This window comes from Madurella fahalii (assembly GCF_045866475.1).
Source record: "Madurella fahalii IFM 68171 DNA, scaffold_3, whole genome shotgun sequence".
NCBI lineage: Eukaryota > Fungi > Ascomycota > Sordariomycetes > Sordariales > Madurella > Madurella fahalii.
In genome coordinates this window covers 1,029,821-1,057,338 of record NW_027263973.1, presented here as the reverse complement: position 1 = coordinate 1,057,338, position 27,518 = coordinate 1,029,821, and the positions used below count along the sequence as shown (strand labels likewise).

At 53.5% G+C, this 27,518-nt stretch overlaps 7 protein-coding genes across 7 annotated transcripts; 2 read left to right on the top strand and 5 right to left on the bottom strand.

Moving 5' to 3' along the window:
- Positions 1-1,918: 1,918 nt before the first annotated feature.
- On the bottom strand, positions 1,919-2,422 carry MFIFM68171_05805 (uncharacterized protein; the record flags this gene model as incomplete). Its single annotated transcript, XM_071061225.1, has 2 exons — positions 1,919-2,224; positions 2,384-2,422. The coding sequence occupies 2 exons, from the start codon at positions 2,420-2,422 to the stop codon at positions 1,919-1,921; spliced, it is 345 nt and encodes a 114-aa protein (XP_070917326.1).
- Positions 2,423-4,978: 2,556 nt separating this feature from the next.
- Positions 4,979-5,680, bottom strand: URE2_2 (Transcriptional regulator ure2; the record flags this gene model as incomplete). Its single annotated transcript, XM_071061224.1, has 1 exon — positions 4,979-5,680. The coding sequence occupies one exon, from the start codon at positions 5,678-5,680 to the stop codon at positions 4,979-4,981; it is 702 nt and encodes a 233-aa protein (XP_070917325.1).
- Positions 5,681-8,052: 2,372 nt separating this feature from the next.
- Positions 8,053-8,613, bottom strand: MFIFM68171_05803 (uncharacterized protein; the record flags this gene model as incomplete). Its single annotated transcript, XM_071061223.1, has 4 exons — positions 8,053-8,062; positions 8,129-8,198; positions 8,249-8,448; positions 8,510-8,613. 4 exons carry the CDS (start codon positions 8,611-8,613, stop codon positions 8,053-8,055), a joined length of 384 nt encoding a protein of 127 aa, XP_070917324.1.
- Positions 8,614-12,577: 3,964 nt separating this feature from the next.
- MFIFM68171_05802 (uncharacterized protein) lies at positions 12,578-15,402 on the bottom strand (the record flags this gene model as incomplete). The annotated part of the gene is made up of 3 exons (XM_071061222.1): positions 12,578-14,797; positions 14,853-15,218; positions 15,277-15,402. 3 exons carry the CDS (start codon positions 15,400-15,402, stop codon positions 12,578-12,580), a joined length of 2,712 nt encoding a protein of 903 aa, XP_070917323.1.
- A 2,528-nt stretch (positions 15,403-17,930) lies between these two features.
- On the bottom strand, positions 17,931-19,774 carry MFIFM68171_05801 (uncharacterized protein; the record flags this gene model as incomplete). The annotated part of the gene is made up of 4 exons (XM_071061221.1): positions 17,931-18,741; positions 18,806-19,073; positions 19,125-19,250; positions 19,312-19,774. 4 exons carry the CDS (start codon positions 19,772-19,774, stop codon positions 17,931-17,933), a joined length of 1,668 nt encoding a protein of 555 aa, XP_070917322.1.
- A 2,551-nt stretch (positions 19,775-22,325) lies between these two features.
- Positions 22,326-22,841, top strand: MFIFM68171_05800 (uncharacterized protein; the record flags this gene model as incomplete). Its single annotated transcript, XM_071061220.1, has 1 exon — positions 22,326-22,841. One exon carries the CDS (start codon positions 22,326-22,328, stop codon positions 22,839-22,841), a length of 516 nt encoding a protein of 171 aa, XP_070917321.1.
- Positions 22,842-24,377: 1,536 nt separating this feature from the next.
- Positions 24,378-26,575, top strand: MFIFM68171_05799 (Subtilisin-like serine protease; the record flags this gene model as incomplete). The annotated part of the gene is made up of 2 exons (XM_071061219.1): positions 24,378-24,837; positions 24,897-26,575. 2 exons carry the CDS (start codon positions 24,378-24,380, stop codon positions 26,573-26,575), a joined length of 2,139 nt encoding a protein of 712 aa, XP_070917320.1.
- Between the last annotated feature and the right edge of the window lie 943 nt (positions 26,576-27,518).

Sequence of the window (27,518 nt, the reverse complement as noted above, 5' to 3'; positions counted from 1 at the left end):
CACCAGCACCCCCTGAAGTTGCCCATGTAGCGAGGCACGATTGCTACAAGGCTGTGGCGGGCTACAAAGAGTAGAATGGGGGGTACAACGACAGCCGGTGAAGCTGCCAGCATAGATTCCTTGGTTGTTGACCTACTGACCATCGCATCCCGCAATATTGCATAGCTGTTTGGTACCCAATGAACAGGTGTAAGCGTGCGTCTTCAGCTAGCAAAATTGCCCAGATACATGCCTTGGCTGTTGATCCATTGCCTATTGCACCCTCTGGCATCGCAGCGCTGTTGTTCACTGCAGAAGGCTGATGTATCATGTCGGTGGTGCATCTACATCCGGCAAAGTCGCCCGTACAAACAGCCTGGTTGTCGACCCACTACCCATTACAGCTCCCTGCATCACAAAGCCGCGGGCCGCTGCACGGCGCCGGCGTAGGGTTGCACCTGCAGCCCACCCAGCTACCCTTAGAGTCGCCTTGGTTGTTCCCATTACAGCCATCGCCCTCGTACGGCCCCGGCGGACCGCACATGACGTGGGTTGGGTTGCAGCGGCAAGGATTCCCATCGGCCGAGACACACCGGGCCCTGCCAGCCGGCCCAATCACCGCCGCAGCTGTTGGCATCGCAGCTGGTCATGGTGCCGCTCACTGCCCCGGGAGACATTCGCATCTGGCATAGCTCCCGGTGCAGGTGGCCACACCGTCTGCCAATTGACCGTTGCGCCCGCCATCTGAGTCTGGCAGGGCAGGCGTGCGCCACACATCGCACATGGCGTCGGTGGGAAGGTAGCGTCATCCGAAGCAGTCGGCGGATTCAAGCATGTCGTCGCACGATGGCGGATTGGGCGGGCAGGTAACCGGTGGTGGTGGCGTGCTGGTGCAGTGGGAAGGATGATGAGGTTGGCGTTAACGTGGTACTCGGTGAGGCTGACATTCAAGTTGACGTGATGTCGGACGACGTAGTAGTACTAGCGATAGTGCTCATATGGGATGATGGCATTGGTGACAAACTGAGGGATTCCGTAGTGCTTGATGAGGTAGACGATGTGGTTTCGCACGTACCACAAGCTCCGCTCACTGCCACGAAGACGCCCAACCTCGATCATCTACCACACAGAGCACCTCCTGAATAAGTGACACGAAGGTTTTATTGAGAGACCTAAAGACTGTTCCATAATGCAAAAGAAAATAATCAATATACCTATGGCACGCCGCCCTCCGTCGTTGACTATCAAGGGATCCTAGCCCGTGGTGAGTTGCCTCCCACCACCTATTTGACCAAAAGAAACTCCAAAATGACGACTATACAATGAACAACACTGAATTACATGTCGTGTTTCCCAGCTACATACCGCGCCGACAATCGGTGGTACAAGCGCCACGAGATTGGCTGTAATCTAACAGACCACACGGTAGATGTGCAGGAGGTTCTTGCGTATGATTGCCTTTAACTGGACGAAGAATGCAACGGCAGCGATGGGGATAACGAGATGGAGATAAACCTGCGTCACTCATCTAGATAGAGCTCTCGGATGTCATCCTGAAGCTCTTCGAGCACACCGCTGAACGTTTCTTCTTCGTTGAAGACCACGTCTCGCATGATGACGACCTCGTTAAGAACCGGATTCCAGATGCGGAACGTGTTGGGAGAGGCGTATCCAACGAGATATCCGATCCACGCTTTTGGATTGAAGCGCTTGAGGCGCTGCTGCTTCCGCATCGCCGTGGTGGTCATCACATACCTTTCCATAAGCTCGCAGACGGCTCAAATCGGGCTTCGGCGTGCATCTCCCTTCGAGTGGAATATCTCGATGAATGCCCTGCTCTCGAAATCTTCTCAGCGGAGCGGCATTGCTTGCGAACTCTTGGAACGTATAGGATGCAGATATCACCGTAGCCTTGAATGTAGAGTCTTCCTTCCCCCGCTCAGAGATGTTGCTCCCCGGCAACAATGCGGAAATTGTTGAAACGACTGATCTGGTTGCACACGTGGATGGTGGCGCCTGAGTCGAGAATCGTGGAATTCTTAAGAAGGTATTCGCTGCTTCTGAACGCCGTCGTGATGGTCAGGAGGCTAGCGTTGACCTTTGCTGGCAAATCGGCGAGTCGACGATCCTCTTCTAACCGCTTTTGGGAGTCACTTTCCTTAACAGCGCCCTTGAGAGACGCTTTTGCACCCTTAGCCTTTTTCCTGACGCGCTTCCTCAGGCGCTCACGGAGGTCCTTCACGAGCTTGTGCGCGGGAAGGTAAGTATGTTACTTTCGATGAGCGCTTAGTTGCTAATGGCGTATGCTTTAGATTTGTCGTTTGGGAAGCCTTATCGCGAACCGGGCTCATAAATATTGGAAGCCAACAGCCATAGTAACACGGTAGCACACCTGGGAACTTACAGAGGGTCTGTATGCGCTTTTGGGTAACCAAGGTTTCATTAATTAAGAGCAGCCGGAAAGATTGATTCATCTGTGTCTGGCCCCCCCTCCAGAGGGGTGGGCATCGCCCTGATCCTGTTAGATAGCTCGTTGGCCCAGCCCCTACTTAGCCCTCGCACAGGGCTTCATAGCGTTCACGCTAGGCAGCCATGCCTGCGATGCGGTCAATCGGATCAGCTCCCTCTTCATAACCGCGTGTCAAGTCAACAAAACAGTAGGGCATCGGCAGCTGAGCTTCCGAGTCCAGTGCCACACCTTTCCAACACAAACACGCTTGCGGCCGATGTCTGCTGGAAGAGAGGGTGGAGAAACATGCAAGGAAGCTACACGACAAACTGCCGTCAAACTAGGCCAACATTCTCGTACCTTCCAAGTTGAGCTAGACAGTGCAGGTGTGATTTGAGCTCGCTTCAACTCCGCTTACCCAACTGACTCAGAAAAAGTAATCACTTGAGACGCTATCCAGGACACTCAATTAATCCAGCGCTCCCAACAAATCAATCAAGTTAAATCTAGCCCTCTATTTGCCTTGATTTGCCAGACGGCCGCGCGACTCAACCTGCGCCTCTTGGTCGCGTAATACGCCTCGCGCCTAGTAATTATTCAAGCATTCCACGACATTGATCGTCTCCCTTTATATACTATACCATAACTGATTTCTGGCCAGGATATGACGTCTTGGGTACCTGGCAGCGCGTCGAAATCAACATCGCCAAGGTCCTTCAGCTGGCTCGCGAGACTTCGAGGCGTAGGACAGATCTGTTAGTACAGGTTACGTGATATACTGGAAAATGTTTCGATCGCATAAAATGTACGGAGGTATTATTAGGATAGTCCGGTATATAGAGGTTGGGGCTGAGGTTAACCAGACGGATCCATTAGTGTAGATCCCCGTAACATACTGAAAACATGACGGGTTACATGATTTGTACTAATAGGATAGTCTGGGTACCTATTTTGGCTATAACCTCTATACTTCTAGCTAGGTAAAGACGTTATATCGGTGGGTTTATCCATACTATTTGACTTGCTCAAGTCGTCAGATCGGCTAATTTGGTTTGTCTGTGGGGAGTTGGATTGACTTGTTTGGCCACTATCTGACATGTCGGGAGCGCTGGTTGGGAGCGCTGATTGGGAGCGCTGGTACGCAAGATGCTGAAGGCAGTCGAGTAGGCACTGTCGATCTGGTCCCTTCGCTGAATGTCGACATGTCCCGGGAAATCGGCGTTGTCTGGGAATTCGACCTCGCTGAAGCAGTTGATGGCCCTGCGTCAGCGTCGTCGTCGGCGCCAAGTAAGCCCCCGAGCTCGAGTCTTTCGGGTCTTGGTACCCCGGCGGCACGCCTGTCGGCGTCGGGTTGCACCAGTAACCCGAGCAGACGGTGCCGCCACACGCGGTGCTCGCGTCAGCGCACGTCGGCCCCGCGGTCGGGCCTGGCGTGAACGAGAGGTGGTGCCGCCGGCGCTGGCCTCGTCGCGCGCTAGGCGCGATGCGAGGGCTGCATACACAGAGTTGGTGTAAGCGGCGCCCAGCGTCGCCCCAGCTGCCGACGGGCGCGGCCGTCTGGCTGCCAACCACGACGGTGGACGAGTCCGACACGCTGATGGAACAGCCCCTGATGGTCTCACACAGCGTCGTCGACGACATCGTGGTGCCGTCCGAGACATAGTCTGTGGTCGTGCAAGCCTCGGCCGTCTGTGTCTCGCACTCGGACTCCAACTCGGTCGTGAGCCGGCGGTCCAGCCCGATGGTGATGCGAGGCCAGTTGGGCAGTTTCCCGCGGATCGTGACGCCGGGTGGGAGCCGGCGAAGCAGAGTTCAACGAGATCACTATCCTACCCCTAATCTGCTCCTATATTGTGTATACACCGCTTGTACCCAGACACTCTAGCCCTACTACCCTTGGATCCTTGATATTAATCACTGATCTATTAGGTATAGTAAATACTCTTCGCGGATGGTGCTGTCAGCTGAACCTCTGCCAAACCTTGTTAGCAATGTCTAGACTCCGTTACCAACAGTCTGCCATCAGATAACGTTTTACGAACCGGGCCTTGGTTGGTATAGGCTTGTTAAGGTGGCCCAGAAGAAGGGGACGATACGGTAAAACGTTCTATAAATGAGGCTCTAAAGTCTAAATGGATAACATCTAGCTAGTTAAAAGGAGGAGGGCTGAAGTTGACTTAAATATCAACTTTGTTAGAGTTAGCTATGTCTACTAAACCCAAATCGAGATTGGTCATATTTGGCCAGGAGGAAGAGAGCGGTTTAGAAAGTAATGATATTAGTAGTTAGTTCAGTAACTTTCTGGATCTTAGGCAGGGCAAAGAGGAAGTAATAGATGTCACAAATGTGGGTTGGGGTACGTTGACTCGGAAGATGTGCATGCCGCGAAAAGCCGAAAACACTAATGAACGTATTTACTTACTGGTCCAGATGTCATCCAAACCACATGGGCCTAAGTCAGAGGGGCTCCAAAATATTATATTGATAACTCTGGCCACATAGGAACATATAATGGCTTTAATCTTGGAGAAACAGCCGGAGCACAAGTCGTTACGTCTTAGCGTTTGCGGGCTTAATATCGCGGAGGACCTTGTCCACCGACTCCCTTGCCCGCATTCTGTTCAGCCAATCCTTCAGCATGGGGTACTGGTCCACATTGTACTCCTCATCGTCCAAAAACCATTCCATCCAGCAGTACCACGGGATGAACGAGATATCCGCATACGTCAACTTCCCGCCCACCAACCACGGTCCGTCAGCATCACCCTCTCCTTGCTTCGCTGCGACGGCTCCCAAGTAGCTCTCCAGGACACCCGAGACTCGATTGACCTCGTTGACATAGCGCTGGAACGCGCTGGGCACCTTTTCGTGGTGGTACATTTTGAACCAGGTTGCCTGCCCAAAATACGGGCCCTGGCCGGTGGTCTGGAAGAACAGCCATTGCTTGGTCTGGTAGGCCTCGTTTGACCCCTGGGCGAAGCTCAGCTTGCGGTTTGTGTCGTAACGTTCGGTGAGATATTCGATGATGGCACCCGATTCCCAGAGCGTCAGGTCCGAGTTGGGGTCGTAGATGGCCGGCAGCCGGCCGTTGGGATTAATTGCCAGGTATTCTGGGCTCTTCACATCTTTAAACTCGATTGGGACATGCTCGTAGGGCAAGCCAAGCTCTTCGAGGATCATGGTGACCTTGGGCGGGTTGGGACCTCTCCTGCCCCAGAGCTTGATGGGTTGCAAGTTGGATTGAGACCCCATGGCTTCCATTGATGGCGGTGCGATACTCGGCAATGGTCAATGGAGCATTGTTGAGCGGAAAGTTGAGATGCTGCATTACGAGATCAAGTGGTAGGAGGAGGTAAATAAGTATGTGTCTCTAGCTCATGGATTTCCGATCGGTGCGATCGGCAAATTAGGCCTCTGTAAATCGCCCGGGTTTTGCAGATCATATTCCTCAGACATGCATGTTCAGCTGGCAGCATCTCGTTGGTGGTATCCAAACGAAAAGACGTCGGATCTCCCTTAGGTGGCACTTCCATGCACGGCTAGATTGATTGGTTAGTTCCCCCGGCATTCGGGGGAGAGAACAGGGTCTGATGTGAAACATACAGAAATGTGCATGAGGGGACGACTAGGGTCTGTTCGCATGCGGCGGCAAGAGCAGAAAATACAACTTGAGAAAACAGAGACGCACCTTGAACGTATAGGGTTAGAAATACTACCATAATAATGGAGCCAACACAAATCACCCCTGTAGGCTCGGCTAGTCATCCGGAAACCGCACTTATTCCCCAACACTGCGCGCGATGTAGCTCGCTCTGCGGACCACCCCTGCAACAAGTAGTACATGTAATCAAAGTACTGAGTTGGGAAGTTGCTCCCAGGGATCTCGGCCCTTTGACCAGAGGAAGGGAATTGCGGGGATGAAGTCTGAGCTGGATGTTGCGTGGGGACCCATTTCCTTGCGCCTTAAGTAGGGCCGCCTGGGCCAACATCCCTCAGATAGAGCAACCAATTCTACACATCCTTCCGCATCAATTGCAGCTCTACTTGAGAGCTATTTTTGCGTGTACAGTGGTCTCCCTCTCCCCGCTACCACCGTTGCACCATTCTTTTCCGGGTGGCCAAGCCGGGGTATAGCGCAATAATAACAACGTATTAAGGTATTGAAGCGCAGAGATACACTGTGTACAGATATTAGAGGTTGGCACCAGTTCAACACGTCGTGCACATGTACACTCGAGGGTTACTCGAGGGTTAGCAGATACAGATCTGTACGATATTGCGTGGTGGCATCGGCTCCGCAGTAATGAGTCAGGCACCATTTTCTTTACGGCTCCGTTTGTCAACCTTCCCAGTAAATTAATTATCTTGGTTTGAAAATGGCATCGCCCAAGGTAACGAAAAGAATAAATCTATATCCCCCCGGCGATGGGGGGATTATTCCTCGCACAAGAATCTTAGTAGCAGTTTAAATATTGGGTGAGGTACAGACCTCTCAATCATACTCGGGGACGCACGGTCTGGCTCACCCGCAACATTTGCGCAGTAACGCTCATGCCCAATCAAACCTTCCCCAACAATTACATCCGCGCCGGCGGACGGGGCCGGAAGCAACTGGCCGACAAATACCTACACAACTGATCGCACTTTAGAATCAAAAAAGAACCGCCATCCCAGCACCAAACGTAACAACCAAGGACTCCCAACCCAGTACACCCTTACCCTTAACCACCGCCGCGCCAGCAGTTACAATTGTTGACGACGGTCCATTGCTAAAGCCTGGACTAGTGGCCCCGGTAAGAGCTGATGTAGTAACAAAAGTGCTCGAGGCCGGTGTCGTTGGCTCAGGGACACCGGATGGGCAATGCCAGTGGTCACCGTGGGGCTCGCATTCTCTTCTCGAAGGTAGGGGTGTTGCTGTTGTCGGGACCGAAGACGGAGGGGTGGTGGGCTCCGGGACGTCAGGTGGGCAATGCCAGTGGTCGCCGTGGGGTTTGCATTCTCCTGCTGAAGGCGGAAGTTTTCCTGTTGTATGGATGGAAGACGGGGGGGCGCTGCGCTCGGGGACACCGGATGGGCAATGCCAATGATCACCGTGGGGTTCGCATTCTCCTGGTGAAGGTAGAGATGTTCCTGTTGTTTGGACGGAAGACGGAGGGGTGGTGGGCTCTGGGATATCAGGTGGGCAATGCCAATGGTCACCATGAGGTTCGCATTCCCTAGCTGCTGATGAAGTTGTTGTTACCAGGGGCGTCGTAACGACGGTGGTTGTTAGCTGTACGGGCGGAGGGCTAGTAGGTTCTGGAACACCATGAGGGCAGTGCCAGTGGTCGCCATGAGGTTCGCATTCCCCAACTGCTGATGAAGTTGTTGTTCCTAGGGGTGTGGTAACGACGGTGGTTGTAAGTTGGGTAGAGGGTGGAGGGGCAGTAGGTTCAGGGACTCCAGCAGGGCAGTGCCAGTGGTCACCGTGAGGTTCGCATTCTCCTGAAGGCGGAGACGTCGTTGTTGGTTGGGTGGAGGGTGGAGGGGTAGTAGGCTCTGGGACACCAGGTGGGCAATGCCAATGGTCACCATGAGGCTCGCACACCCCTATACTAGTTGATTGGGTAGATGATGGGTACGGTTCACAGTGCCCTGGGAAGCAAACGGTTGTCAGCTCAATTCGGGGATACCTGTTGGGTAGGAACCTTGGGTACACACAGTGATCGCCATGTGGGCTGCAGATGGAGCCAGTTGGAGACGGCGGCATGGTCGGTATTGCAGACGATGTCTGGCACGTAGTTGTTGTGACGACAGAGGTTATGATACTGTATCCTGCACTTTGAAGCGCGTTGGAGTCGTAGTACCCGTAGCCCGTGTACTGCTTCCCCTCCGAGAGGTTAAGCACGGACGTGAAGAACGGGATTCTGGTTCCAGAGAAAGGCACGCCCGAGGTCGAGTACTGGCTATTCATCGAGGACACAAAGGACCCAAAGTTGGTGACGACGGTCGGAATGCCATACACCGTCGTGGTAGTCGGGCTGTCAATCGTCAATCCCGTGTTAGTGGTCTTTGAGCCGCGCGGGGGTCTACTTTACTCACAAGCAGCTTGATACTGGAGGAGCCGTTGCGGCTTGAGGCAGGCTTGCGACGTGCCATGTGTGAAGCAAGACAAGTAAGAAGGGAAGAAACCCCGCCGGCGCCATCCCTGCAGAATAGATTGAGAGCACTCAAAAAGAACGGAGGGGGCAAGGCAACTGACATAGGAAGCTGCTTAATCTCGGATCCTGTCGGGGCGCTGCGAAGCAAGGAGGAGACGGTGCATAAATGCCGACAGCTCATGGATGTACAAGTACTTGGTAATTACCGCAAAACCAGCCACCGGCCATGTTTTGGTTGTTTAGCCACCAACACCCCGCGTTCACCGGGTCCTTTGGGTGGCCGATGATGGGCGACGTGATAAATGTTGGGTGACTACGGGCACTATTGATTCTTGAGATGCAGACAGAGAGGTTCTTAACAAGGTTCACCGGCGCCACCATCAACTCATGCGGTAAAGTATGCCGACCTTGCTGAATGTGGTTTGATTACTGCCAAGGTCTGGAGAGCTATCAAGGTTCCCGAGTCGCTTGGCACGTAGAGGACAAGGCAGGATCGCTTCGTTAAGGCTCAGTAGGTGGCTGAGGAGGACCGGAACTAGGCAAACTGCATGGCACTGCCCAGCGGGGGACGACTTCCTGCAGTCGTGATTCTTGAAGGGTTTTCAAGGTTCACGGTATGTTGCGAATGCAACTGGAAGAGGTCCGATTGTCTTGATCCTAATCAATTAACCATTGCCAATTGGAGAAATAACGTCCTCCTACCTTAAACGCTTTGACCGGTCTAGAAACGCACTGAGAGAGTTCTGGAAACTAATTATGTCGTTTGCCATCAGAAAAGATGTGACATGTCCCGATATCATTCCTAAAGGCATCTCTAACCAGGTAAAAACCAAATGAACCCTGCGCGCGGGATCCGCCAACATTAACACTGGGCTCGCTACGGACCATGCCGCACTCCACTAGTCTATTCTCCCTAAGATAGGGAGGCCAGGGATGAAGGTGGGGTGACGGAACGAGTAAGCGAAGGCTGTCGGTGAGCTGAAACCGACGGAATTTGGTGGGCGGTAACTAGTATGGGTCGCTTCACATGTTTTGCACTCGGCTTGCATGAAGTCCACTTACCCAACACTTGTGCTCCCGGAGGTATAAGGTAGATCGCATAACCCCAACTCTGGAACGGGACTGTTAATTTACATCAGTTGACTGGCCATCATGCTCTATCCTCGCTTACCCAAGATATAGGAATTAAGTTGTAATGCATCTTATGGATTCTCCCTCCCGTCTGGGCTCCTGCTGAAGGTGCCCATGGTTTGTTGGAACCATCGATTTCTGAATGCTGTGCTTGGGATACATTCTTAATCCAGTCACTCAGGACGCCACTTGTCTGGAGCGGACCGACTTGCTCAAGCTGTGTCAGTTCAACAAAGCCATCAAGGTCCCAATCTGCTTGGCGCGGGGGCATTTCGCAGGTGGGCCCTCGCCGCTAGGCCGGGCACGGCGGGCCAGCGGGTCTAACAGAAAGATAACAGCCAGGCTTGCTACGGAGTAAGTGCTTGATGGCGCAAAGATAGTGGTAAATATCTTGTAATGCCAAGGTCGTTGGTGGACTGCATATTGCGCTTGTGTTTGTTTAAGAGAGTTGCTCAGGTTCTCGGATTGCTTGGCGTGGAGAAAGAATCCCCATCTGAGCGCCGCGCATAGCGAAATGCAATAGAATGTTAGATGGCAAGGTCTGGCGCGGGATGGATGGCGCTGGGAAGATCATATGGATGTTTGCCGTCACCAGAGTACTCCATTTTGCGAGGGTGGGCTGCGTTCAGGAGAGCGTCAAGTTTCATGGTTGGACAGAGCATCCTCAAGAACGATCCAGTTCCTACACAGTCTCCACTGGATCCTACGAGGCAGTAAGGGATGGGTAGCGGAATAGCCAGACGAGGTACTGGAGGCAACAAGAGTCTACTTCGCCACTCCCACCTCCCTCCTGAACTATAAAATACCCCAGAAGCTCCCGAAACTTCGACAAAGCATCTCCTTTAGTTCTCTCAAACAACTCGTTAATCGATCCCTCTACTCCCAGCCGTCCAGAATGGTCTCATTCACCCTCCTCCTCACCACGCTCGTCACCGTAGCGGCCGCCTCGCCTCTCAGCAGCGGGTCACTACTCAATCCGCGGGACCCGTGTTCATGCCCACGCGACGGTATTACCAACCACGGTTTCCCTTGTTATGAGGTGTTGGGCGCCCCAGAATGCAGTTTCTGCTGCGAAGAATGGTTTAATCTCTCCGACCCCTGTCCGGGATGCCACGAGGACCATGGGGATTTCGAATGCCCTGCTGGTTATCATGGTTTTCACTGTGACGAGGACTAAGTGACTTGGACCAAGATGCGAGTGCTTCGATACTCCTCGGAAGAGGTTCGTGTGCATGTTGTGTGTAGCAGATTGGCATCCTGGGGCTGACAGCCAAAGACAGACGTCAATACCTCCGCTCTCTAATCTCCGGGACCACAAACGCCAAATGAAGCGGGTTCAACACAGCGTTTTATGTTGGTGTGCAAGTGGGCTCTGAGTTGAAAATGATGTTTGTCGATACCTCACGTTCATTTGATAGAATTGAATTATGGCATGCCTCTCAATCTTAGTTCCCTAGCTTTAGACTGCCAACTAGTAGTGAGCGCTAACAACAAGCATTTTTCGGTTAAAGGAGTAAGTTCCCATGATGTTGTATATATGCTTAGATGCTGTCACCTTTGCCTGTGACGGTGATATGGTACCGAATTCGACTGAGTATTGAAATGGTGCAGAAACACTCATTTACACCCACATACCCGACCAAACAAATGGGGGGACAAAGACAACAAATATCAGGACAGATAAAGATGGACGAGTGACAAGACAGGCCAGGTGACGCCACAACAAATTGGGCCACCTGCAGCCCGGTCAAAGTTGAAACAACGTATGTAGATGGAGCTTCTCTGCTCAGAAGGAGATCATCTCGCACGCAAAGATAGCTCCCAAATGGAGCGAGCAATTGAAGCAGAAGAAGGTCTAGAATTCGGTTCTTTTCTGTCGAAGGCCGACAGTCTGGGTCCCTAGCCAGTGCACCAGTCCCAGCCAGAAGCGCCCAAGCACCCTGGGGCACAAGTACCCGAGGCACTTTTCCCCAATTCACTCCCGAATCCAAGCGTTTCATCCTTCTTTTGGCGACCCAGCTCCGATTTCCTGTTTGCAGGACATTCGTTTTATACCCATCTATTGACCTCTCATTAGAACGGCTTCTCTAACTTTGCTCTACTATTGGCAATATATTTCATCTTTTAGGCACTGGCAATTTATTAATGTTATCCTTAGAAACATAAAGGATGTGGTGGTGCGGGAGCACGGGTCGACGCAGCTAGGCACGCTGGTGAACATGACCTTGCAGATAAAAGGATAGGACGCCTAAGCCTCGAGATAATAGCCTCCGGGCTTGCTCGTCAACCTATAACTGAGGGAGACTATTGGGCACATAATAGTGGGTGGCTGGGTGCTCCATAGCGAGATTACACGGCGCTGCGGCAGACTCGGAAGATGTAAAAGTTGTAGTACTTGGCGCACTGGGTATCTAATCCTATACCCTTCAGAAAGGGGGGTATTGGCATCCTGTCTGATCTTGTGGAAGACTTCCAGTACTACAAGGGAACTTGAAGACATGGGTCTTTTGCTATAGGAGCAACGCTAATACAAGGAGGCCAAGAAGCGCACTCCACCAAGTGATGCGGTTGTGCTCGCCAACCTGCCAAGCCACCGCTCCCCTTTTGATTGAAGAAGATCGAACATGAACGGCTGATCTGCTTGGTGGTTCGCGCGCATGTTGTTCAGGGCTTTTGCTAGTTAGCGTGGCTCATCACCATAGTTGAGGCGCGTCAAGTCGTCCAGATATCTCTGGCCGAGGCGCGCGAGTGCTAAACTTAACACGAGGAGACCGAAGAGACACCTCTGGGGACCTGATTGATATTCATCATAGATGGCGATGACAAACATGGGACGCGAGCCTTACTTCTGGTCGTTGAGCTTACGTTGCTCTGTTGCCTAAAACTCGTATGCGATTCGGAAAGGCTGCGTCTCAGCTGTATCCCAGTCCGTGGGGTCCTTCGGGTCGCCAAAGATACGTAGCGCCTTGACCACGATCTTGTATGCACCCGCTGGCGCGTAACCACCGGTCGAGAGCTCACCCTTCCACGTGTGCCCGTCGGTAGCACGCGAGATGGCTTTCTTGGGGAAGCCCGCCATCTCGCCAAGGGTTTGAACACCCAGGATCTCGGTCGCGTTGCTGGGAAGCGACCTGCCGACGGGAACGACGAGGGCGTGCACCAGGTTGGAACCCATGTTGAAGGCAAGGGCGAGCTTCGGGTACACGGCGTTCTTGATGCCACTCCCGGGCTCCGGAATCATAAAGGTCGCGTTCGAGGCGACCTTGGCGTAGGTAGAGCGGTCGGTCGAGAGCGTGATCCAGACGCCGTGAGTGGGCTGGGTATCGGGGCCCCTATACTGGCCAACGATGGGGATCGAACGCAGGTTGCCGACGACGCCAAGATAGGGCAGGGAGAGTGCTGTGCCGTCGGTACCGTTGATGGTGATGAAGCCCGAGTAGACGGGAATGCGCTCGGCATCGAGATCGGTGGGTGGCGTCGCCGTGACGGTGATGAACCTGCGCTCGCCAGCCCCGATGGTGATCTCGCTGGATGAGAAGTTGAGCGAGGCGAACGTGCCCACCGGGGCTGTCTGAGGAAGTGCGAGCGGCTTCTTGCTGCCATCAGTACCGAAGGTGTAAACCGTACCAGCAGGAACGTTGGCCAGCTTGTAGGTGAGAGACGCTGACCCCGTATTGTGGATGCTGAAGTTCCTGGTGGCGACGAAGTGCTCAGAGTCGTTGAAGGAAATGCTCGAGACACCAAGAAGAGTCTTTGCGTAGGCTGCGTCCCAGGCTTGCATAAGCCCGCCGCCCTGCTGCGGGACGGGGGCGAGATAGGGGCCAGATTGGTTGAGGCTGCCGGGATTCCAAATGATGGCCTTGGAGGTCGACGACACAATGTTCTCGAGCGTCTCGGGATCCTTGGTTCCCCGAACGTTTATGAGGAGCGCGTAGATGGCGGCAGCGATCGGGCACGACATGGAGGTTCCGGACAAGACGGCGTAGGAGCCGAGCGCCCGTGGGTACGTCGACAGGATGAGGCCGCCCGGGGCTGAGAATTGAGGCTTGAGGTTCACCTCGTAGGTGGGACCCCAGCTCGAGTACTGGCTCATGGTGCCTGGAGTCGCCGTGTTGGGGGGGCTGAGAAGCTGCTTCGAGTCGCCCAGGGGGTCGGTAAGAGTGACTGTCACCTCGGACCCAGCAGCGAGGGCCTTGACCCAGGTCTCGCCCTGCGTCGCGAGAACCAGTCCGGCGGCCGTCACCAGGCCCTCGGATGTGCCGAGACTGGGGGTCATGGTGCCCTCGACATTGTTGTAGAAAAGAATGTACTTGGCTCCCTTGGCCGCCGCGAAAGCAACCTTGTCAGCGAAGGTGCAGGTGCCTCGGCGAATGAGCACGATGTAGCCCGACAGATCGGGGGTGTTAGCGGGATACGCAGCGCAGCCGTTTGCGGTATCCGTGGTGTTGAAGTTGACAGCCCACAAAGGAAGGGTGACGGGCGTCCAGGACTGCACCGCAGGAATGAAGGCGAAGGGCTCGGCAGCAGCGACGCCGTCGACCGAGTAGTTCCCGAGGTTGATCAAAGCCAGTGCCAGCGAGTTGTCGACCGACCCGATGGCTGTAGCTCCTCTGCTGTCCGCAGCCGTTGACGCGAAGAAGATGCCGCTATCCCCGTCGTTGCCGGCCGAGAGGAGGCAGGGCACCCCTTCGGCAACAATGCGCGAAACGACAGCATCCCACGCACCATCTGGCCAGCCCTGGGGCCCACCGATTGAAGCCGTAATGATGTCGCTCCCGTCCTCCCAGGCCTTGAGATACGCGTCAATCAAGACGTCGTCCGGAGCGCCACCAGCCCTGCAGCTGAACACACGGTAGGCTCCAAGTGTAACATCCTCCGCGGCTCCAACGATGCCCCAAGGGTTCTTGCCCGACTGCGCCGCAATGATGCCCGCCACATGGGTGCCGTGCCCGTTGCACTCGTCCATCGGGTCATTGTCGGGCTGCTTTGTCGTCCTTTCGTCCAGCTCGGTGTAGTTATCACCAACGAGATCGTAGCCGTACGCGACCAAGCAGCCCGGGCCAAAGCAGCCTCCAAGCGCAGGGTGCTTGTAGTCAATCTGGCTCTCCAGGTTAGCATAGCCAGACACGTCAGCCGGAGAGGACGAGGCTTACGCCGGTGTCGACAACAGCGACCCTGACACCCTTGCCCCTGATCCCCGCGTCCCTCAGCTTGTTCACCTGGGTTTGCAGATGCGTGCTGAAGGTGTCGGTGGTGTTGCCGCCAGCCTGCCGTCTGGCGAGCGCCGAGGCTACTTGCTCTGCCTTGGTGCCTGTGGAATGGATGATGTCCCTGGGAAGTGGGTGGCTGCGAATGGGCCACACGTTCTTCACCTGGCGGTTGGCAGCCACCTTGGCCGCGGTCTCCTCGGCATTCTTGACGTCCGCAAAGTCGACAGCCACGCCCTTGAAGATCTTCGAGTTGAACTCGGTCCGCACCGAGGCATCCACATTGAGCGCCGAGAACGCAACGCGATCGCTCTGTTGAACGTTGCTTGTAAGCAATCTGCCTGGGAGCACGTGCATTGGCAGATAATACCGCGACGTCATCCTCATACTCAATGATGTACGCGCCGGGGATGGCCTCCGGGACCGCCGTGCTCCCAAAGACGCCCTGAGCAGCTGCGGCCGCCAGGAGCGCCGTGGAGAGGCCAATTCGGACCATGGCGCCGCCTACTTGTCGATGGGCCTGCTCTCACGAGGGGAGGGGAAGAGGAGGAGGGGGAGAGGGATGGAGCGAGTAACTGGGGCGGGCGGCTCAGCGTGCGGGCGAAAGTTTGCGCTCGGCGCTGTAGACGTTGAGGTCGTGCCGGAACGAGAGCTCGCGTGGACGGAAGGGAGCACGGCGTCGCCGTACTACGGCAAGAATATATGCATATCTATATATATGTGCATGCTGAGTGCCGGGAGTTAACGAGTTATGGCGGATTCTCCTCGCCCTTGGGCCCCCCCGAGTTCCTGGAGATGAGGCGGGTCAAGCGACCAAGGCAGATCGCACGCGAATTTACCCAGATTACTAAGGTATCATCGGCAGCCATGGGTACAAGCTCCATGGGATGGACCGCACGGGCATGGCAAGCTCTCATGGTAGAGGGCCTCGGCAGCAGCTGGGATTGCGATCCCAGCCGTCTTTCTGGGGGAGGCAGGTCGGGCGTATCGCAGGCGAGAAATGCAACCCCCATTGGGCGGCACGAGGCTTTTAGCCAAGCACCGTTAATTCGGACATGCAATGGCCACGGGGCCGCGACTTGATGACAAAGTGGTGCCGTAGCCTCTGCGGGGTATTAAGACCGCTCCGTTATAATGGGCAGAAATGGAGGGGTGGGGATTGCGGGGGGCCGGGGGACAGAATGTTTCGGGCAGAATACCATGGCTTCTACCGTGATTTGCGATATAGAGCCCAATGCACGCAAGGGAGCCAGCGAAATGGTTGGGGCTGACGACGTGGTGATAGGTAGACAGGATCTGCCCGAGTCTTTACGCAGCACCGTACGGTACCTAAGTTGCGAGGATGCGAGCGATCAGGCGCTTCCAGAAGCAGGAACGGCAACCAGATTTGGTACCTGTTCCTGAAGATCCTGATTGGCGGGGGTAACACTGACATGGAACCCGCAATCCGCCGTAGATTTTGGTAGGGCGGCGAGCAAGCGTCCGGCGGCCAGCGAGTGCGACAAGACGGGACGCACCTTCGGGAAGCTCCATCTGCCTCAGGCTGCTGTGGTTACACTAGGACAGCTGCAGGGCCCCCATTTAGTACCCGGTAGCCAGCTGCTGAGTCTGAGAGTGTCTCCCCAGCTTCCTTTTGCGGCTAAAGGGTCTAGGCGGCATGTAGCCGCTCTCTGCAGGTCCGTCTGATGGAAGTGTCGCCCACCGCAGGTGTCGGGTCGTATAGGTAATGATGGTTCGGCGTGCTGCATGCGAGATTGTCTGATGTGCTGGCTCACGGTCTAGGTCGTATCCTAATATATTGCCCGCGGCGTGTTGCGAGCCATCGGTGCTAGTGTGGGTGTGTGGTCGACCCGAGAACTGGCACATAAGCTATGAAGGTCCCACATACTGGCGTAGGTAGGTTGGCGAAGCGAGCCATCTGATGTTAACTAGTATCAATGATATGGCCAATGGCAAAGCCTTTTATCGGGTGGTCAGCCAAATACAACGTCCTTGGGCCATGACGGGTAGGGCTGTTCGGGCAGGTGATCGCGTTGAAGAGCGGTGCGTAGATTGCCTCGGTCCTAAATTGACTCATATGCTTGGATGGTGTTGGACACAGCTGGCCAGCCACGACGATCCTAATTGGAGACTCCTGAGCAGCGCGTCAGGCAATTGTGGCGCGGCACGCCAGTGGCGGGTTGAGGTTGTAGTCGGCAAGGATATGGTGGGTAGGATGCGAGAAAGTGGGATGCCAGCCTCAGGAGAGGGAGGTCCGAGACCAGCTTAAACGAGAGATGGATTAGGGTTAGGGTTAGCTTAGGGTTAGAGCGATACTTAGACCCCCGTTCGTCATCTGGGTTTCCGTGGGTTGCAAAGCTGGTATCCTTCAGTGACAGGGTGTTGGAAGAATAGGCCAGACTAAGAGCCAAAAGCTGGCGGAATGGAGCAGGCCATTCAGCTCGGTGATGGACATGACAAACACCGGGTGACGATGATGTGATTGGTCAACGACTTTTAAGATCTCCATTAACGGATCAAGGCGTGGGCCCCCTAGCCGTACGAGGTACGTGCTCAAACCTCCGCCGACGAAGATGTGGAGTCATATCGGACCAATGCTGTCCGACAAAGGCCTGGCTTGTTGTTGTTGGAGGACTGGCTGTGGTCTCGTTCGTCTTCAGCCGATTTCGGTAGCCCGCAGGTAGCTCTAGGTCTTTACTGTCCCTGAACGAGATGGCCATTGGCTCGCTCGCCGACAGCCGTCTTGGACTGGAAAATCTGCCCACTCTGCCTCTATTAAGTAACACCCCGGATCAAGTGGTGGCGTCTGGGTTGACCAATTGCGATGACCAGCATATGGGAAATGGATTGCCTCCTAGATACACCACATACTTAAAGCAAGGCAAGATTCTACCTGATAATTTCTACTGAAGCTGAAGTCAAGAGATCTAACGCTATTCTACAGTTTGTTTCCAATCCGGGGAACAAACCTGACGTTGAAGGTGGATGACTCTAGCAGGCTTCACCACACTTCAATAAACCAAGTCACAGCTTCCTTGCTTCCCCCCTCAGCCCCAGAGACCGAACGCCTTCGACCACGCCATCGTCAGCCACCACAAACAGAAGCTCATCAATGGGGAGACCCGCATAGCGGTAGTTATCCACCTGAAACCACGTTTCGCATGCCAGGTCAAACATACTTCGTCGACCTTCTTCGTTTTGACGGCGGGTCTCAAATACGAGCCGCCACCGGTTGTCCTCGCCGACAGGGTACGCTCTCACATCCAAAATCGTAGCATCATCGTTTATACCCACAATCGCAGCGATAGCGTCGAGGACCGACTTCCCTCCCTTGGTCCACTCCATGACCCGTAATCCCGGTCCGTCATCGATGTCCAGAACCAAGCTCATGGATGAATTCGACGTTCCATCATTAGTAGCAGACTCATACCGTCCCGCATATCTGATTCGAGCCTGGGTGCGGGCCAATTCTTCCAGGGCAGGAATGAGTGCTTCCACACTAGTGTCCAGGAGCCACTTTGCGGCCGTCTCACTCGAGTCGTCCCCAGCCGTATTGACCGTCATCCCAACATCGTACTCCGGAAGAAGGGCCACATATGCAGCGTAGCCCGGGAGGCTGCCTGACTTTGTATAAATGTCGACAGACCGTGGTTGCGGCGTCAGATGTGTGAGGCGGAAAATCTCCCAAGGCATCCCGATAGCGCCATGGAGCGATGAGAGAAAAACAGAAGGCTTTAGCCAGAGGCGGGTCTGTCCTGGGGAGAGGAGTTCGTGGTTGAGGACGGAACGGAGAAAAGTGGTGAGTTCGTCCGGAGTTGAGTAAAGACCGGCAGTACTGTGCTTGGGTCAGTCAAGGTGCCGAGGTAGACCAAGGAATTGTGAAGGTTTAGTTATCGTACGCTCGGAAGGTACCGATATCCATATGATACCATGACCAGCCCGTTTCGGCGGGTATAATTGCATCGGAGGCGTTGGGCGGCGCGAGTCCGGTAGTTATTAGACCCAAGGGGTCAAGAATGGTGGAATGCAGGAGGTTGTTGAAATCTGCTGTTGTAATGTTTTCTAGAGCATATCCGAGCAATATATTAGCAAGGTTTGAATATGCCGCTTTGTCACCCGGCTGCCAGACGAGCGGATTCTGGCCCTCATTCAGCCAGTCGAAGAACTCTTTTTGAGATCGTTAGCATTCTGGTGAGGTTTCTTTGTGTGATAACTGACCAGCTCGTGTACACACTGGAGTGTCTGTTGTGGTGTCGCAAGCTGGCACTTCGGATGGTAGTGGGAGGGGAAAGCCGAGACCTTCCAACTGCTGTCCCATTGTGGTGTAGAGGTCAAACGCATTGCCTAGGAAAAGGACGAGTCAGTATGATCGCCGCTCAACAACTGGTGCGTAGATCTGACTAACCCCATCGAGGTGTCCCGCTTAGCTGGCCCGCAAGCATTCGTAGTGTAACATTCCCATAACGGCTCGCATTTAATTCCGGGAGGTAAGAAGAAACCGGTTGGTCGAGTTTGTCTCCCGCGGCGAGCAGAAGAGCCAGCACATTGAAAACCTTCGTGACGGATGCTGCCCTGTAGACTGTGCTTCCCCGAACTTGCTGGACGCCAGACGAATTCCGAAGGGGTGCCGTGTAATGGTACTCAAAAAACTTTCCTTCCCGAGATGTCATCTGCACAGAGAAGGAAGTCGTTGATGCGTTCCAAGGTAGCGCAGCGCTGCGAAGCGAGGCATCTACCACTTTTTTCAGTGCGTTTAACGAAAACGAGTTCGCAATTACGGGCGGCGGGAGAACTGGGCCGGTGGGTGGGCAGAACCCTATTGCAATCGGGGCTAGTAGCGAGAAGATGATGAATCCTTGGAGAGCCATGTTCCGCAACAAAACTCAAGCTGAAATCTTTCTTGCATCAATGCAGGGCTGATATTGTCAACGTGGCCGGGTTTAGAGTAACGGTTTTATACTTTCTCTCCCCACCATACTTTTCTACAAAAATAGGGTTCTTTGGTGACGCGGCCAATTTCCCCTTTAGCTTCTATACGAGATACGAGATCTGCACTAATAACCAGAGACATGCTTTACCACAACAATGGTACCGATTCCCCGTTTGCCCTCGACCAAGATTATGCGACGGACGGTGGGGCCTTCCATCGCACCATTCGTAATGTACTCTACAGAGCGAATACCGCGCGTCAAATGAGGCGTAGTCAGCGTAACAAACGATAAAAGCGGACCAAATTCCATCCGGCACTAACAAGCAAGGATCCAAAGCTTATGGTTTAGGTCCCCAATGGCGTCGATTGAACATCAATGATCTACCACGGGTAGTTTTAGCGCAAACCTATCGCATGCTCTCTACCTTGTGCTGCTCCCGCTTCTCACTGCACGCTACTCTATCTTCTCGGCATCCACCACCAACTTCGCCCAGAACCGCCACGCGCCTTGCGATTGTGTCTATAATTTTGAAGGCAATAGGACCTATGACTACTAAGTGTTAGGTTAAACCGGATCAAAGAGAAGCAAGTGTCCATACTAGTCTTTCCGGACGGCGGTGTTGGACCTCAGGACGCCATACATCTGGAGACCCTTCCAGGTTTAATGGCCGAGAGCACTCCGCGGCAGAACCCAAGAAACACATGAGCACGACTGAGAATTTAAATACAACGTTCTCTGGAATGCTCTTTATCACAGGTGGCCGACCCTAGAGGTGATAGGGAACGCAGTCATATTATCATAGCGGGGGCGCCGTCGGATGTAACCCTGACCGAGGAGAACCCGGGCCCGAAACCAGCGTCCGGGTCGAGGCCTTGTCTGGACGGCCGCGGGTCCGGCAGATTTGTGTCTTAGGCCGCGCCCGGCACTCTCACAAGGCTCCATTCTCTATGCCACTACGCCCAGCCACAACACCTTAGCAGTCCCCCCTCTTCCATGGTGACCTGCGCCTCGGGTACGTGGACAGTTGCACCTATCCCTGGCCAGCATGGGAAACAAGAGATCCCAACCCACGGAGACCACTGCGCTCGCGCGTGGTGGAGAATTCCAAGCAATTCCTTGGATCGTACAAGAAGAGCCTCGTCTTTCTTGACCATGCCGGTTGGCTCTGCACCTGGAACACACATGACAAGACTGGGTAGGTCCTGAGGCACTTCTTTGTCCCCAAGGATTGGTTTAACACCACCAAGTCGCATATGGCTGTGGTGAAATCACATGGGACTTCCTTTTACCCACGATATGGGATGTAGTGATTGTATGGAATCGGACCAGGATATGAGAGAAGGATTGATAGCGGTAGATGTTGATGAACCATTTCGGGTATCAATATGCTATCCGAGCAGTCCGACAGGTACAGATCTTCCGCTGAGGGAAAAAGCGAGTCGGTAGAAGGGCACAAAACAGGGTTGGCGGTCGGCGCTTGCTATCCTACCTTTCGGGGTGAGAAGAGAGACAAGAATGTGCACATATCCTGACGGGTTGACAGGTTGTGAAAGAGGATGGGTTTAAGAGATACCTATGGTTGATACCAAGTGTAACGAGGACTACGCTGACATGAAGCTAACTTGTTTCCTCCTTCATGGTTATTTCAGGTTATTTTAGCAACTCCCCTTTCTGACATGCTAGTATCGCCTTCAATTCGATGGGCAAATTAATATTGATTGTCAGTTTCTCTTCTGACAATCTGGATGCGGCGTATTGGGCGATGGCAAGTCCCCTGGCGGGATCCTACTTGAATCTCGACTTCAGTCCGCCCCAAGACTGCAAATTAAGAGCGCCACGGTTACAGTCACATTAGACAACCAAGACTCGTGTCTGATCCTACACAAACCAAGTCGAGGGCAGCAGACGTATCGGCAAGAAACCCCAGTCCAAATCACGGATTACTATGGTCCCAAGCAACTTGCAGGACCGGAAACTATCATAACAAGTCGCGATTTAAGCAGTTAATACCCGAAGCAAATGTCTTATGGAACGGTGGGGGTGGGGTGGGCGGTGGCTCTGCAACCTCGGTCCAGCAATCTATGCGATGGACCTTCGATGGCCAACTCCTACCTGGGAGAAGATGGGGTTGTACAAGAAGCTACGATAGGTTACCGTAGAGAACGAGTCCGAGAAACAACTCTCTCACAGCAACCGAGTGTATACTGCAGTTGCCTTTGTACACTCGGGCCAGCCGTTTCTTATGAAGGTCGACGTGGACGGACGCCTCGAAAAATGGGACAAGCGCGTCATGTCCAAAATGAGCTTTGGGAAAATGCGGTATAATGTCAGGGATAACCCGGTCATCACTCTAGTGGACTTTGCCGATTACCGGAAATTTCAACGACCTTTGGACTAGGTAGCCCACGATTTATCACATGCAGATGAAGAACTTTGAGATGATCACCGCCGTGGTCCCGAGCCCCGTCACAGACACCACTTTTCAAGTATGCCAACTTCTACTAGCAGCACGACCAAGGACCAGGCTAAGGCACCAGTTTCTGTCAGCACCCAGGAAGTCGTACCAACAGTTCCAAGGCCTGTCGAGTGTCGCAGTGATGCCAACCAGAACTCTCTGCCAGAGAATCCAACCCATCACAGCCAACAGCCGTGGAACCACCCAGATACCGATACCCCGCCGACCATTCAGAACCCCGCGCGTATGATGCAAGCTCTCTCGGAACTTGAGCCGATTTATGAGCAGGCCCTCCCTCGCCATGCACCTCCGGCCAGTGTTGACGACACACTCGTTGACAACAATGACGGGAGGGAGGAAGACACACAACAAGCGCCGAGGCAAGTGATTGCTAAGAGTCAAGCCAAGGTCTTGAATGACTCGGACGCTGAGGCACTGGTCAAGGTCTTTCAGATCCCTGCCGTACTCCGCGTCCTACGTGTGCTAGTGGCTTTGATGAACCTCCTTGGTTATGTTTCGGTGGGGGATAATGTGGTAGAAAGCGGATAGGAGCGTCAGAGTTGCGGGAACGGGGGGGGGAAACGAGTGGAGGGAAAGGAAATGGCCTTTTGAGTAGGAAAAGTTATCACGCGGGTCACAAAAAATACCTATCTCTTTCCGTATTAGTTTCTGTTACAATTTCCTACACTCTGTTGTCCTTGGAGATGATCTTCCATAGCAAATACAGGAATATGACTAGGTTGTTGCATCAATGTTATGCCAACCAAGTGTTTAATTGTTCTCGCGGATTCCGATACTAGAGCCTAAATTGCTATCAACCAGCTAGGAAACATGGCATAGATTTGGTATGATTAGTGCGAGATAAAACTGAAATGATTCACTGACATGATAGATCAACAGTGTCTATGAATTATAAAGAGAGTAAACGCCAGGCTAGCACTGGAAGATGTATTATCCTTCTTCTTCCTATACCGATTTACCCAGAAAAATAGGGTGTGCCGGTCCTTCTACCACTATATACATAGGAAAACAGTACCGTATAGACCGGGTGAAACACCTATATCAATAAGTAATACGAAACAGTGATGGTAAACGCCAGTTAGTTGTAAAAGAGGGAAGGCCTACTTATATAAGACCCTGAAGACTTTCAATCTTAGACTTCATATTCGTCCACCACGTCCTCCTTTTCTTCAGCCTCTTCGGCTTCCAGCTAGAGCCGCCGGGCCAAGCTATATTCCATCAAGCTGCCCGAATCCATCAGCCAACCCGAAACCTTCATCAATAGCCTTAGGTTCCAGGAACTTCGGCCTCCGACCTGTCCTTTCTAACGCTCTTCTCAAGCCCTCTTCCTATTCTCATCTTCGCGGCTATTAAATTGCTATCAACTTGTAGCATTTGCGGCATTGCAGCCGAATGCACCATGACGAGAGACAGCCACCCCACAGAAACCAGTTCATAAGAGGTGGAGGTGGCAGCAGATGACGGCATAGTCTGGTGTTATTAAAGTAATCACTAGTGGAGTTTAGGCCTAGAGAGTACTTTGGTAGTATATCTAAGGTAAGGTACTGAGGTAGACTGCACTTTGGGGGAAAGTGGCCTGCGAAGGCGCCACAGATCCAATGCCCCGCATAAGGAATCTTATTACCTAATCAATCTCAAGGCATCAGTATTGCAGTGCACATTTATCAGCCACGAGTGCAAAGAGTGCTACCTAAGGTACCTCGGTGTAGGGAAGGTAAAGTAATGACCTGGGCGACTACGTTATTAGCAAGCATCTTAGGAGGCCAGGTAGGTTATACGTAACGAAAATTTAAAAAGTCAAGTGTAAATGGCGGACACCTAGTAACTACCATGCTCAATGCCTAGAGGTTCCGTGCAGCGGTTGATGCACGTAGAAGGCACTGCGAACTGGGTTGTGTCAGCGAATGTGGCTGAGCACTGCGGGCCATTGTCCCGCGGCCATCTCTTAAGTGGCCTGGGGGATGGCACCTTGCTCAATCTGCAGATTCTACATTCTCTTCACTTCCTGTTGTAGTCGGTTGCACAGGCATACTGTGCAGGCGCACGCAGCAAAACTAAGCACAAATGTCGCTGTGTCAGCTCTGCCAGGGCATTGACTTCGCGGCTTTCACTGTGCACGCGCAGCGCCGGAGCTCAGCACAGCAACGGTTTAATTGCCCGAGTGAAGGGGCGCATGGTTATTTTTTCTATCCCGTCGAGGGGCACGGGAAGGAGTGCAACAAGCCTTCTTCCATTTTCATCCCCCACCACAAGACCATCGACGCGCTGATGTCAAGCGCAATCACCTGCACGCTCTGCGACCTCATCGCGGCCTGCTTTGAGACTACTCTACATCAGAGGCAACGGGCAAGGGAATTGGGCTACGGCATTGATTTCCCAGACTACGAGTTCTGGATGTGCGGCAGGTACGCCGCCGATGGTTTCCAGATACTTGGTCGGCCACTGCCGGGATCTGAGGGTGCAACAAACTTTGACAACACTGTTTATGACCTTATTGGTGGTATCGGATTCTGCGTAAGCGACGGTAAGCGTTTAAGAAGCCCCTTTCTTTGAATCGTCGGCACTGAGCACCTATGACTTCAGATGACATCCTCGCCGATTTCGTCACAGGCAGAGTTGTGCCGCCCTCACCAGTCTCGCCTCACGTACTCGAGCGAATCAAAATATGGCTTGCAAAGCACTCTCCTCAATTCCACACAAAGCTCCCCACGAGGTTGCTGGGTATCAGCAGCGATGGCCTCGAGGTTGCCCTTCAAGAGCCAAGCGAGGGAAGCTTGGGCAAGTACGTAGCGTTGAGTCATTGCTGGGGATCAACGCAACCAACAGTTCTCACCGAGGGGACCGCAGGAGGCCTGAGGGCAGGGATAAAGAGTGGCACCCTTCCCCAGACTATCCAGGACGCCGTATGGCTGGCTCACAAGCTCGGTTTCCAGCTTCTCTGGGTTGACAGCCTTTGTAAATTTCAGGACGACGCACAGGACTGGGCCAAGGAATCAGCGAGGATGACTGAAGTCTATGGAAGCGCTGCGCTCACGATTGCGGCTGACTGTGCAGCCAGCAGTGACGAAGGTTTTCTATCTGACCGCCCAGAGCGGAAGTTTGTCCCTCTTCCTATCAGCTTTGAAGATCATAACGTCACGGGGAAGATACTGGCATTCCCCCTTCCGAAGAAGTATGCGGGAGATACCAACCGGTGCGTTTTCCTGGAAACTGAGCCCCTGAGCAAACGGGGTTGGGCCTTACAGGAACGCTACCTGTCGCCTTGCACGCTTCACTTTGGACGGGAACAGATCTTCTTCGAGAGCAACCGTAGTTTCGTCCCTGAGGATATCTGTTCCGCCCGATCAACGTGCTTTCTGGAACGAGCGTGGCAAAGCTCCAGACCTCTGACGATCTCGGCACATAGATTCCTCAGGAATGGCTGGTTCAGCGTTGTGGAGCAATACTCTCGGAGGAAACTCACGATGCCAAATGACAAACTGCCAGCGCTAGCAGGTCTGGCGAAACTATTCGCGAAACAAACTTCCTCCCTTCGCGATTCAGGAGTCTACGTCAACGCACGTTATCTGGCCGGCTTGTGGTCGAACTCGCTTGCGGATCTGTGCTGGATGTTGGATAAGCATTGTGACCAAGGCGCAAGACCCAACGTATACCGCGCACCGTCCTGGTCCTGGGCGTCCATCGACGGAGACATCGACTACAGGGACGGCAGAAGCCTTCTTTCAGATCCGGATCTCAGCATGGCCACAGTTCAGGATGGTGGAGTGGATCTTTGCGGCGTAGAAGCACCATTTGGGGAAGTCAGGAGAGGCTGGATTCGCCTGCGAGGAATGCTGCTACAACTCACAGATTGGAACCCGCACACAGATTCGGGATGGTGTGGTTTTCAGATTTGTGAAGAGGGTATTCCGCTCGGTCTCCCTCCTTACTGGGATGCGGAGGCATACCGGATATATTTCTCAAAGGATGTCGTGCGTCCAATGGACGAAAAGACAAAGCTCTGGGTCATTCCATTGGCTTGGCTTACGACGAACCGTGATCCAAGACATATTTCAGGGCCGTTCTTCTTGATAGTCAAAGCCGCAGAACATGCGATACCCGCTTTCCGCGGCATTCCGGCGTTTCAGAGGGTTGGAACTATCTATGGACACCTGAACAAGCCCAGCGATCCCAAGCAGACACAGCTCAGTAGAGACATTCTGGAAGAGAAGTGGGCAATGGCAAACACTAATGGAGGTTTTGAAGACATCTTACTGCTTTGAAGCCCTCTATGGACGGCAAGCAGCACGGTACTAGCTAGTACAAGCACGTATGGGCTGGTTAACTGAGGTACCTAATCAGAGCAAGGAATGCGCCTCTCCTGAACCATTATTCCAGAACCGCATGGTTGAGATCCCTAAACTTTAGGCCTACAATAGCCGTAATTGTATGCCATAACGGGGCCGGCCGTTCCACTTCTGCATCCCACTGCTTCGTGGCTTATGGGTGTGCTGCTGCGCCCGGTACTGGTAGCGTCCGCTGCTAGCGAATCTGGGCCCACCTGATGCCTCACGCCGCAGAAATTGGCTTCCTGGATGGCTTGCAGCAAGCAATCCTTCACATTCTGAAGTTGTGGATGGTCTCCTTGTTGACACAAGTGCCAGAATAGTATCACGAACCCAGTACTCGTCACTACTGTCAAGTGCCTGACAGAACAACTTCAAAGCTTTCAATCTAGTGCTCCAGTGTTCCACCGATCCCTGCTTACCATTCAGACAATAGCGAGGCATATAGCATAGCACTTAACGCCATATCACTATAGCAAGTTAAAGCAGGTGCGAGGCTTAAAACAATCGGGGAGGACAGGAAGCTTTCGTTTTAATTGTCTCTATCGGTTAACCCCCAATTTCCGCGGCAAAGCCGTTTGAATCGGGCTCTAAGATCCTCAAGCTAGAATATGTGGTTTCTAGCACCGGGGATGGGCCGTCCGTCGATAAGCATTCGACAAGTTATTACCTTAAGCCGCGATCCTGAAGATGCGGAATGACGTACGGCCCTTCTAGTATCCTTCAAAACGACCTGCTTCATCCGGATTTGTCCCGCGGTACAACTTGAGAATGCCCGACGGCAACGCCTTCACTTATCATCTGACGAATGCGCGGCGCCGCCTACGTTAGTAGCTATATAGTAATAACGGACGACTAAGGCGATAACTTTACTATTTGT